This window comes from Primulina huaijiensis, chromosome 7, assembly GCF_012295235.1.
Source record: "Primulina huaijiensis isolate GDHJ02 chromosome 7, ASM1229523v2, whole genome shotgun sequence".
Lineage (NCBI taxonomy): Eukaryota > Viridiplantae > Streptophyta > Magnoliopsida > Lamiales > Gesneriaceae > Primulina > Primulina huaijiensis.
In genome coordinates this window covers 17,626,201-17,639,941 of record NC_133312.1, presented here as the reverse complement: position 1 = coordinate 17,639,941, position 13,741 = coordinate 17,626,201, and the positions used below count along the sequence as shown (strand labels likewise).

The window sequence follows — 13,741 nt, the reverse complement described above, 5'->3', positions numbered from 1 at the left end:
ACCGTCGCTAATTTAAAAATTCACCCATTTCAACGGCGTGCTTTTACTGCACGCCGTGAATGCATAGAATATTAACAGCGCACATTATTGCACGCTGCGGATAGTATATCATATGACTTTCCGCAGCGTGCTTTTAATGCGCGCCGTTAATATATGTTATTAACGACGCGCATTAAAAGCACGCTGCGGAAAGTCATATGATATACTATCCGCAGCGTGCAATAATGTGCGCTGTTAATATTCTATGCATTCACGGCGTGCAGTAAAAGCACGCCGTTGAAATGGGTGAATTTTTAAATTAGCGACGGTAATGTAACGTTGCGACGGTTTTAACTACCGTCGCTATATTTAGAGACGGTATAAAATAACCCGTCGCCGATTTAAAATCGGCGACAATTTAATAAATAACCGTCGCTAAAAAGTTAATAGTTGTAAATCGGCGACAGTTATGTTTAAACCGTCGCTAATAGCGACAGTTTAATGCAAAACTGTCGCTAATTATCGCAAATTGTCTATAAATATCCGATTTCCGTTCCACTTTCACATCACTTTACAACACTTAAACTTTTTTCTAATATGCGTTTTTAATTTTGGTTTTAGTACATTTTTTTTAAAATTTTTGGTTAATATTTTAAGTGTTAGTTAAGAGATGATATTTTAATGGAATTTTTTTTAAAATTTATTAAATTATAAAAGTAAATTTTTTTTTTTATTTTTACGCAAAATTTAGCGACGGTTGTATGAACTGTCGCTAAATGTAGCGACAGTTTTGTAACCGTCGCTAAATTTAAACACCGTCGTTCTCTTAGCGACGGAGTAGTAACCGTTGCTAAATTAGCGACGGTATTTTTTGTATTTAACCGTCGCAAATTAGCGACGGTTAACTTAAAAACCGTCGCTAATATTTAAATTTTTTTAAATATTAACGGCGTGCATTGCACGCTGCGGATAGTTGTATTAACGGTGTACATATGCACGCCGTTGATAGTAGTATTAACAGCGTGCGCATGCGGATAAACTCAAACTTTCAACAGTTTGCAATTTCGCAGCGTGCAATGTGCGCCGCGGAAAGAGTATTTACGCGCTGCGAAAAGCCATTTTTGTTGTAGTGGTAGTGACCAATTGAAAGATAACTAATTGTCTGTTGCAATATAGAAGTTTGATAGTATTAAAATGAAGGTCAGTGAGTCTATATCAGACTTTGATGAAAGAGTGAGTAGCATCATAATGGAACTGGTTTCTCTTGACAAAGAGAATGAAAATCGTCAAATAACCTTAAAAGTAATGAGGGCACTCCCGTGAGATTGGAATATCAAAACCATGGCTATGCGAGAATCAAAAGATCTTAACAAGTTGGAACTGTATGATCTATTCGCAGAACTTAAGAAGTATGAATTTGAACTGGAGTTGAGAATGGATGGTGAATTGACTGCCAAACTGATGAGGGCTCTTTCGGTTATATCCAGTGATCAATCTATTTCTAAAGAGAAGTCCAAGCAGTTAAGCAATGATGTGATGTTATTGTTTGTGAAAAAAATTGACAAGTTTTTAAGGAAGAAGCAAGGAAATTTTCAAAGCCCGAGAAGACGCAATCATGATAAGAAAGATTCAACTAATGAGGACAATGCATGCTTCAATTGTAGTAAAGTCTGTCATTCATAGCCGACTGCCGTAAGACAAAAAAAGATGAGAGAAGACCAACTGATGAAGAAAGTCGATCTCATGACAAGACAAAAAAGGATGAGAGAAGACCAACTGACAAAGAAAGTCGATCTCATGACAAGAAGAAGATGTTCAAGGATGACAAAAAGTAATTTAGGAAAATAAGATATCAAAAAGTTCCAGTGGTCAAGGATAGTAATGCCAAGTGGGCAGATTCTGATTTTGGCTCATCTGAGTCATAGTGTTCCACAATTGGGAGTGATGAATAAGATGTGTAGTGCCTCATGGTGGTTGTTGAGCTTGAATCCACCGGTGAAGATGTATTTGACTTTAGCTCAAAAGATTTTATATGAGATGATCTCATCACTACACTACAAAATATAGTTAATAAGTACAAGATACTTTCTCAATTATTCGAGGAAGTCTAGGCTAAGCAGTAGCGCCCAACCGACAATAATACAGAGTCTAAGTGAGAACAATCAGATGGATTGTTTTGTATTAAGGCAGAAGTCGCAAAGCTAAAGGCTGAGAATGAATGAGTACTTGTTAAGAATCGACAGTTAACTTCTGGTAATAAGAAATTAACTGAACTTATCAAACTCTGTAAGAAAATGTCTATCAGTCTAGAGGGGAAGCAAGATCGGCAAAAACCATCAGGAGACTGGACTGGTCTCGGTTTTAGTAAAAATGAAGGCTTTTCTGAGTAAATTCTCTGTAAGGTCTAGAAAATTCTATATAATCACTTAAAATGGTGATTATATAAAGACAGGTCAATAATTTTATAAATTTTTTACATTGTTCAAAATTATTTTTACCTATCGCACTTTTTTGCGTTGGGGAAATGATCAATTACAATTTGGGTATTGTATAAGTCATCAGAATATATTTTACTTTTATATATTTCTAATTTAATATTATTTAATTTAAATTATACCATCTTGCTTTTTAAATATATGACAATTTTTTTAAAATTAAAAATATACATAAATAAAGGCTGTATATATTGATGCCAATTTGAATCATTTCAAAAATAAAATATATTTTTCAGTTTCACAAAACATTTTTTTTATTTCTTCCAAATGAGCACTAAAAAATATACATAAAACAAATACTATATATATTTGTTCATAAAATTAGAACAAAAAACAATTTCTTCAATAAACAAGCAATAAGAAACCGAATTAATTAAGAAGCAAAAAAAAAAAATTAATCAACATATTTTGTCTCAATATATTAAATTTCTAATTGAGTAACACTTTGTTTGTTAAAAATTCTAATTATTTATTTTCCAAAAGTAACATGCCTTACAAGGTTGCCATAATTAATAATAATTTATAATTTATTCCTAAAAATATGAATGGTCCTGAATGCCTGAATAAATGCTAGTTGCTTTCTCTGGCCAAACTGGTCCCAATTTCCCTTATAACATGATTAATTTGTATCTTCCAATAATTGTCATATATATATTCGAACTACGTAACCGTGAGGGTCACAAGATGACGAGGTTTTGTCCAATTGAGACATGTGTAGGAGTCAGTGCATTGTAGTCGGAGATTCAACGCTCACATACGGGTGTGGATATCCTATGTGATCTAACGAAATAGTAGTACATGAAATCTCTGGCTAGAATGTAAGATGTGCATTAGGGACAAGGATTATCTAGTATTACATGCAATGTCACTATAAAATATTTCATTAATGTATCACATAGTTATCGAATCTAGTATACAACTCTCGATGAATCAATGGTTGCAGATTCGATCAGAATACGTGAAATGATGGGATCGCACAGCACGTTAATCATAATCGATTGGTTCTTGCAAGCACTATCAGTGATACTTAGGGAATCATGGGACGATGCTACTAGACGCTCTTACCATAATTCGATGGGTTTAATCAGAAAAATGATTTCTGAAGTTCTCACCATCAAATGTTGGTGCATCGAATTAGGTAAATTAGGGTAAGCCCGAATAAAAAAAATGCCCTGAATCACAAAGAGTCGTGGACCCACGTCTAGCTGTATCCATGAACCATTGAAGGTCACACAAGCACTAGATCATTTGTTTCCGTTGAGATAATAAATTCAATGAGTTGAATTTACATAAAAACTACGAGATAGTAAATTCAATGAGTTCAATTTATGATAATTAAAATTTAGAGATAATAAATTCAAGTAGTTGAATTGATAAAATTTGAGAATTTAAATTATTAAACTCAAAATTTGAGTTTATTAAAGATTAAATTAAAATGTAATGGGAAGTATGTGTAATGGATTTGTAGGAGTACAAGTCCAACATACTAAATAAATTAAAATTTTTAATGGATTTTAATATAATTAATTAACCTAGCTGGACTAGTTCAATTAATTAACTAAGTTCATTAAGTTTAATTAAGGAACCTTTGACCCATAGTTAAGATATTTAGGTCAAGATTACAAAGCTAAGTAAAGAGGCAACAACCCTAGCCTCCGTTACATGATAATTTCGAAATTCTCTCCTCCAAAAGCCTCCAATATTTCGGCCACCTTGAATAATTTTAGGGTTTGAGCGGCTTCTCGAATTTTGATATCCAAAGAAAAATCACTTCTAAATTTCTAGTGCAATTTAGAAGAGGAACAATTGTTTTAGTCGTGGACTCGATAGGAGGATTGAAGAAAGGATTTCAAGAAGATTGTTTGTAGTGAATACAAAAATAGCTATCTCAACTAATCCCGGAATATTTGGTGTCGAGTGAACTATTCAATAAAGGTAATTTCATAAATGCCCTATGAATGATTTTATTGTTTAAACCATACGAGCGTTCAAAGACATTATTTAAAAGTCAAATAAAAAATTTTAAACTCTCGATACGTTTTGGACACGAGAAAACCGATTACCCAACAATCATTGCCATGCCAACACCTAAATTTAGACATTGTTTGAACTTAATTACAATTCTGGAAACTTGAAGTCTTAGGGACTACTTGGAAAGGGAGTAATTTTGTTGAGGTTAATTTGTCAGTATAGGTGGAGATTTGTAATTTTGATTTGAAAAATTAACGAGTACTAAAATGATAAAGCCTATTGTTTGCGGTGTTCTTGGTAAATCTGAATTCGTCTGTGTGATCGTTCTTTGTTAACTTGTCAAACCAGTTTTAGACCATTGTTAAATGTCTTTACATATAACATTGACAACTTCTAGGCCCAATATATATAATGGAATTTGGAGAAAGAACATTTTTTCTATCAACACGATTGTATTTGGATGCAGTTATTTAAATTTGAGAAAATGATTTAATAGATCAATTAAAAATAACTTTATTTTGTGATCTTGTTTGAAATCTACCATACCAATTATCATCAATGATTCAAAATTATTTCGATTTTGTTGATGATCCCAATTGGCTTGCAAGGTTAATATTTTGCATATATCTATCATTACTATAGATGTTCCATTCTTTGAATTTGTGATTTGAGTTGTCACTACGTACCCAAGCAACTCACGATTCCCGTAGATAAAACTAATATCAAATAACATAAACCAAATGTACAGTGTTCAAAGGGAAAGTAGTTTTTTTTTTTTTTTTTTCGCCTTCACAATTGGACTAAAATAGTCGAAAATTAAAAATTAGCATATCAAAATCAAACTTTGAAAATTTAAAGAATCAAAACTCAATATTAGACAAGTTAATGAATCGATAAAATCATTCTCCGGTGTTCAAATCATACATGATATAAAATGAACGAATGACACAAGTATGTAATATAACTGATAAAAAAATTGATTAGATATATGTAATTTATGATGTTTGACGCAACCTATAGAGTATCGTTTGGTTATGGTCTTTATGAATTCAATAAACGAATGCAATAATAAATATGTTATAATTCATATTAAATTTGAACTATAATATTGAGGGAGCGTTGCACTTGGTATTGAATTTGAAATGGACTAAAGGAGCAAACAAGTTGAAAAAAATTACATTCCATCACCCACGCCATGTATTATCATATTTTATTCTCTTCCCACAAGTTTTTTTTTAAAAAAAAAACAAAAAAAAAAAAAAAAAAAAACAAAAAACAAAAAAGAAACGATACCATCCAACACATGCAACTACTTCTCTTTATATTTATTAGGCTTGGATGCTACAACTTCACATCAATTTTATAAAAATATAGTATCCAAGCACTCCAAATTGTATACAAAGTGTCACACATGATAATATAATGCATCATATTTCTAACACTCGGGCGTGAGTTGAATGTTTCTTTGAATATCCTGATGACAGTAATCGTAGAACATGTAGTTGGTTTGGACCCATGCCATGGCTGCGTATTGCTGGCTGCTCAGCCCCGTAGAACCGGATGGCGAGGCTGTGGCGGGGCGGCAGGACGTGGCAGTGTTTGCCTCGCAGCCGCTCGTCTTGAAATTATTGTACTTTCCGACGAAAGGTTGGAAAGTGTAGTCGGCTTTGTACTTTCCATTTTCGGTCGCCCATGAAGAAGCATCCCATATTGATCCATATACGTACATTGGCCTCAATGGGAATGTGGCATCGGTCTTTCTCGGATACCTTCTAATAGGGATATCATCCACTAAAAATCTGCAAATTTTTATAATAAAATATTAATATCAAGATTTTAAATGGGAGGAATAGAAAATGAAAATCCAATATTTAATTGCAATGGGTACGTAGGATTATAAATATTTATGGAATATTATTATTACATATTGCGTCAAAAACTATTATAACCATGTGGTAATATACTTTGACTATTAATTTATACGGATTTTAAAATTTTATCAAGTGGTAGTTATATATTTTAACTATAAACTTTACAAAATCATACTAAAAATCTTGTAATGTATCAACTAAAAATTGACTCGAGAACAAATTAACTCATTTGGCGTTTTAATATTAAACTAGATCAAAAGGGTTGACTCAAAATTTAAATTAAAATACGATAGTCATAATAATATTAAACCAATATATGAATTTCTAATTTGTATAAAATTCCAACTCACATGATCTCATCTGGATTCCATAGAATGCCATAGTCGTGAAAATCCTTGGCTGGGTCGAACCAAAGGTGAAATCTCATCTCTCTCCCTACAATATTGTCTCCATCCCCACTCCCTTTCATGTAAACATTTGTCTGCAACACATACGGCTTGTCCTCCGTCGTCCCAAGAAATTCGATGTCGATTTCATCGTGGTCTCCTGGAAGATCTTCATTGTTCGAAAGCTGCCATTTTTTTACAAAAAATATAATTTTTTTAAAGTAAATAAATTAATTGAAATCTAACTTATAATATATTTAGTTGCTGTAATATTATTTAAATTTTTGCTATAGGGAAAAAAAAAATATAATATGTGTAGTAATTTTGATTGAAATCTTACGTAGAAAGATGTAATCACTCCTGCAGTATAGCCAGGTTGTAGCTTGATCGCTGACCCAAAATAGCCGGATGAATAGGAATTCAAAGATTTAAAGCCGCTTCCTGCCGGTATATATATATATCCATCCAGGTAATATATATGTCAGTATCTTCATAACATTTTGAAATATCCGATAGCCAACCATCATGTTTCGATTGTTTTAAAATCATATACACATACTAGAGCAACTGCTGTTCAAGTACACACGGCCACCCCTTAGAATTCGTCTTATAAGATATTAATTAACCTTTCCATCAAGTTCAAAACAAAGCCCTTGAAAGTTGAACTTAAATCTATAACCATAATGTCGAAAGTCGTCTCTCAATTTATTTAATAGGTAAAAAAACTTTTACATGCACAAGCAGTAAGGCCATACCTGAAGTTTTGTCAAGCCAAATAGTGAGTGTCTCTTGGTCTAGGGTTTGATGCTGAGGACCCCAACGATTAGTGTACAGTTTGTCAAAGGGTGTCGATCCGATGTTGGACGTAGGGGAGTATCCAGGAGAAGGTGGGCCTTGAGCAGCTTCGTTTTGTGAAGGGAAAAACAAAATGGAGAACAAGAAAATTACAAGGGGAGACATCTTATTTAGCTTGTAGGGAACAAATATGATATCAACTACATATTAGTATATCTACTGTACATATCGAGTGTGTTGACATTATGTAAAGGTGTGTGTGTGTCTATATAGATTATATATAATGGTATTTTTATTTTATTCATTATTGTTAAGAAAATTAACATTTTTTGGTTTATTAATTTCTCATATTTTAAGTTTTGGTCAATTAATTTTTGAGTAGGTCTCTTGTGAGACAGTATCACGAATCTTTATATGTGAGACAGTTCAACTCTGTCGATATTCACAATAAAAACTAATACTCTTAGCATAAAAAGTAATATTTTTTCATTGATTACCCAAATAAGAGATCCGTCTCACAAAATACGATCCGTGAGACCGTCTCACACAAGTTTTTGCTTTAATTTTTTGATGTTTGGTTTTGATGGGTTAGCTTTGACTTTTTTTCCTTAGTTCTATTTCGATGGAGCGGTGACATGAATCTAAAATAATTTTAGTAGATTATATATATATATTAGTTGTTACTGGGTTCATTGTGTCATTTTCACATATGTGGGACTGGACGATAGTATGGGCCGGTGTTCATTAATAAATTATTTAACTTTTAACCTTTTTTTTTTTTTTGCTTTACCATGTACATAATTAAATTTAATTAATAATTGTTTTTAACAGATCATTTTTGACATTTCATGAATGATGATGGTAATTTTAAAATCTCTATCAGCACGACACTGCTGGATGGAACAAAGTCAATCAAATATTGAAGATTATTGTATTTGAAAATGTTAAAGAATAATCCACCATTAATAAAGTATACGCATCATCAGTACTTGCGAAAATAATTGATTGCACAACCAAAAAATTTTACTGTGACATAATTTCAAAACAAATTTTAATTAAATAATCATATTTAGGATTGTATAACTTTAACGTGTTTGTAAAATAAATAAATAATATGTCTTCATTGACTCGACTTGTCTCTGTTTGTAAAATAAATAAATAATATGTCTTCATTGACTCGACTTGTCTCTAATCTGGTCGGTCATATATAACGTAGTAATTTTTGATATCTTCGATTTGACAGTAAATTCGTAATTTTTAGATAAGAAATGAGGGAGTTATAATCATTTTCTTGTGACTGCTCAACTGTGTTGGTTTCAAAAATTTTCGCGCAGTGTGACGCTCGGGCGCGAGCTCTTACCGCTCGAGCGCAAGACTTCTAGACGGGGCGCGCTCGAGCGGTAAGATTTTATCGCTCGAGCGCCAAGCTCTCTGGAAAAAAAAATTTAAAAATTTTTTTTCTTGGGCAGGCATGCATAATGTATTAGTATGTTCGACGTGCAAATAAAATATTTTATGTTTACCAATTGAGATAGATCAATTGGTACCAGGATTGCTGTCAAGACCTATATAAGTCCAAGAGGTCTTGGTTTTAATCCTGGGAAGGTAAAAGCTCCAGTGCCAGGGCTGGATAAGTTCTATGAGTAATGATGCATAGGAAAACCCGTGAGGGAAAAGACCTCAGTGGGAACCCAAGATGGGATAAGGCCTCCGAGAGAGCCCAAGATCGGGATAGCCCATGGTCGTTACAAAAAAAGTGTCTGGGCTGGAGAAGTTCTATGAGTAATGATGCATGGGAAAGCCCGTGAGGGAAAAGGCCCCAATGGGAACCCAAGACGAGACAAGGCCCCCGAGGGAGCCCAAGATCGGGATAGCACATGGTCGTTACAATATCCTTGTGCTATCAAAATGCTTTATTGCACACAACTGAACCATCTTCGTTCAGTTTGTTTCTGTAGACCCTTTTTGTACATATAATAGATTTTGAAAGTGGTCTTGGAACTAAAGTCCAGACATTGTTATAACTGATTCAGCTCTTCTTGCATAGAATTTATCCAGTTAAGATCATTTAGAGCTTTATCAGTTTTCTTGGTTCAAATTGAGAAACAAATGCTGAATGTAAAAATAAATTGAACATCTGATTTCTATTTCTTATCGGATCAGATGGATTACCTATCACCAACTCTTGTGGATGTGATTTCTTCCATCTGTAGTTTGGATCGATTTCAGCAATTGGTTCAGTTTGTAACTGAACATCAGTTTCAGTTACAACAGCTTCAGTTGGTATTTGAATATCATCGCGTTGTTCCACCAACTGAGTGTTAGGAACGGCATCCTGTTCAATTGTTTGATCCACTATTTATGGTTCTGGTGTTTGAAGGATATTTCGATTGATATGAACCTATTCTTCACTATCATCCTCCAAACTGATTTCTGTAAAGCGATCGGTTAGATCAGCTGGATCAGTTGGCTTATCAGTTAGTGCAGATTCATCAAATACAACATGAATTGATTCTTCTACATTTAAAGTGCACTTATTAAACACTCTATAAGCTTTGCTAATTGATGAATAACCCAGAAATATTCCTTCAGCAGATTTAGCATCGAATGTTTTCAGATGATTTTTTCCATTATTATGAATAAAACATATACAGCCAAATATTTTGAAGTAAGACACCACACTTTTTCTATTCATTGCATTAATTAAATATAGTGAGCATGTTTACATGTTTGAAATAGAGTTTTATATTAAAATGCATAAAACTATGTTTTAAGGGTTATTCGAGACGTGATCAAGGAATGGAGACCGGGGACCGTAAAAGGAAAATATTTTTATTAAATGATTATTTTTAATGATTTAATATATGGTATATTTTATATGGTATTTTTGAAAATGGTGATTTTTGAGATGTTTTTACGCGTCGAGTCTTATTTTAAACCAACAATCGATTTTTGAAGAAAATAAAGACTTTTTGAGAACTCGGCTAATATTTTTGAAAAATTTTCTAAACAAAATATTTTACCTATACTATAATGGGCCTATTATAATAAGGTTATTGGGCTTAGGTTTATACCCAATTATTTATATCAAAAGATAGAGTTTTTTAAACCCAAAACATTTCAAATACATGTTTAAAACACTAGAAACCTAGGGCTTTTCTCATCAATCAGCACACCCACATACACACGTTTCTTTAGGGGACCATTCATGTGAAATTGAAGGGAAAATTCAGCAAGGTCTTCTCCGCCGTCTCTCCGCCAACTTCCCTCGCATCAAGGATTGTTCTTCATGCGTGAAATATGCAAAGGCACGCCTTAATCTTCTTTCACTCATCGTTCATACCATATTATATGTATTTAACATGATTGCATGAAAAATATGATACACTTTCTTATATTTTCGTTTTTATGACAAAACTTGAGTTTTTATACTTTTAAATTCACGTTTATGATGCACAAAAAGGCTGCCATTATAGGGATATGGGAAGGGATGTTTTTCATCATGTTTAAGGGTCCATAGAAGCTTGGCTAAGGGCTGGACAAGTAAGGAAATAAGCTGAACGAAAATTGAGTTTTTTACAAGCTATGGTTTTGAAACTGGGTTGCTTGAAGGGGCTTGAAACGTCTGCCCTTTTTATTGCTTTAAAAGTACTAGAATTTTTTTTTTTTTTTTTTTTTTTAAAATTTTTATATTTTTTTTTTTTTTTTTTTTTTGGCCAATAACCTAACACATGATAATATTTTTATAAAATATTTTGCCCTCTTTTAAATAAACGTCAACCCACTAGCACTTAAAAATTCAAGTGAAATAGTCATAAAGCAAAAACGTCTACTGTTTTGCCAAATCTAAAAGTAATAAGTTTGAAAAGGTATAGTTCATATCAAGCCTCTCAAAAACTCTCAAAAGCATATATAAATAGTCTTAGAATCTTTAATTTAAATCATAAAGCGTAATGCGGAAAATGAAGCGCCGGTCCTCGGGTTGTGTGCACCTTCAGTCCAGTAGTATCACTCATCAAGACCTCCCTCAATACCACCTGCATCCATCACACCTAGTGAGTCTAAAGACTCAACACACCATAATCTTGATAACGAGTAGTATAATAATAAAATCACATGCAACAGTGAAAATACTTTTAAGTAAAATAACATTTCATGACATGCATAAACTTTAACATTATCCTCAACATGACATAAATCCTTTAATCATGGTCATAAACATTTTCCTTTATCCTTAGTTGAATTCAGATCGTTAATTGTGACTATCCTCAATCCTCAAAATTCGATGGATCCATCTACATGTAACCACAGTACTGGGCGGCGGGGGACACCAGCGACACTCTCACCGGTCAACTGGGCCCTGGCCAAGCATTATCGAATAGAAATACGATCGTCGGGGCTCCCTCTGGGGCCTTTTCCCATAAATGGGCTCCCTCTGGGGCCTTTTCCCCTCACGATATTCCCATTCTTACGTTAATCATCATATCCTCTGTTCGTAACAATGGAAACACGATCGTCGGGCTCCCACTAGGACCATCACCCTCACGATATTGCCATCATTAACGAACTAGTCACAATCACTTCACTTCCTTCAACGTTTTTCATTCACATCACTTTATAAAATCATTAATAACATTTACCTTTTTTCCCTTTTTGAAACCAAGCATGCAACATGTATTTAAATGTCTTCTTTAAATCATAAAAATTTCTAGGACATTTAAAAATCATAATTAAATCATGAGAAATTCATAAACATTATAAAATACCATATTTAACATGAAAACAGCATTTCGGGCTCTGCCATGACCTCTACTCATTTCCCGGTGTAAAGAGACCGTTTTACCCCTGGACTCTACATTCTATGATTTCGACTTTTTTCTTGATTTCATGACTCTAATATGTTCCCAATAATTATTTAAGGTTATATGAATTTTTTCGTAATTTTATTTTGCTTAAAACTTAGACTTTTTCAATTATCTTTTCTTAATTATTTTAACGGTGTTTTAATCCCTAAAAATATTAAACTTTAATATAAAATTCCTAAATTCTAAATTTAGTCTTTTTATATTATTTTATCCCTTATGGATCACGACTCGACCCCCGTGAGTCGTTTTCCAAATTTTCTTTGTTTTAACACTCATTTTAACACCTAAACTTCGACCCCGAGCCATCTCTTAATTTTCACGAGTTACACCCGAGCCATGTCGAACCAAAACTTGCCCAACATGCCAAAGTACCCTACTGGACTCTAAGTTTGTCAAGATATCCACCCAAAACCGAAAAACAAAGCAGCCCAAGTAACACCTATTCTGGCCGAGAGTTGTGTGATGCATGGACTCTATGTTGTGTGATCGTGTGGACACAGCCAACGCCCTACCACCCAAACCCAACTCAAGAACACTTGCTTACGACCCTAAGGACTCTTCCTAACCTAGCCCGTGCCCCACGCATGGAGCCCTTCAACCACAGCAGCCGTGCGAAGGCAGCAACTGCTGCAGCTGCTTCTCGGGTAGAGTCCTTGCTTGCAAGGACTCTTCTCCAGCCTTTACCGTGTGTCCTAGCCTGGCTAGGACTCCCTCCCTGACTCACTCAAGACCTTGGCTAGCCCTTGGAATGAGCCAACCATGCCCCAACCCCTGGACCACAGAAACCGAACCCATGACCCCATGACAGCACAAAAATCGATTATTCCCGTGTGATGCTTACGGTGCAGCGGCTTTGAGTGTTTGGGTCCTTTTTAAACTTATGTAAAAGCAACTCTAGATCATAACCTAACGTCATGGCAGCCCCTTACATGCATAGAACGAGTTATGGAATACAAAGTCATGAGTTTACAACATATATGTGCTAAAAACCGAAAATTCCAAAGGGTTTCCTTGTGATCTTCATGCATTCAATATTTAAAACAATAATATGATATGATGGATGAGAAAAGGAGATTAGGGTGTGCCTTTGCGTAGATTACGCTCGAATATACGTTGACGACGAAGAACGGAACGAGGAGACGAATGCTAGGCGGTTTCCTTTGAAGCTATCACAAATTTTCCTTCAATATTTGAGTGTGTGGGCGTCGTGTATTGGGGGTGGGGGAAGAGTTTTCTTTTTTACAAATTGAGTGGCCGAGAGTTTACTTGAATTGTGTAGGTTTTTTTTTTTTTTAATAAATACTTTAAATACTAATTAAACAACTAAATAGGCTTTAGGCCTTTTAAGCTTCAAAATTAGGCCCAATAGTCCTACTTAG

General features: G+C 34.0%; 1 protein-coding gene across 1 annotated transcript; it reads right to left on the bottom strand.

Annotated features, from left to right (window-relative positions):
- Positions 1 to 5,763: 5,763 nt before the first annotated feature.
- Positions 5,764 to 7,690, bottom strand: LOC140981812 (probable xyloglucan endotransglucosylase/hydrolase protein 32). The gene is made up of 4 exons (XM_073448287.1): positions 7,458 to 7,690; positions 7,043 to 7,143; positions 6,667 to 6,887; positions 5,764 to 6,244 (listed from the first exon to the last, which is right to left on the bottom strand). The coding sequence occupies exons 1-4, from the start codon at positions 7,660 to 7,662 to the stop codon at positions 5,881 to 5,883; spliced, it is 891 nt and encodes a 296-aa protein (XP_073304388.1). The 5' UTR covers positions 7,663 to 7,690; the 3' UTR covers positions 5,764 to 5,880.
- Positions 7,691 to 13,741: the final 6,051 nt, after the last annotated feature.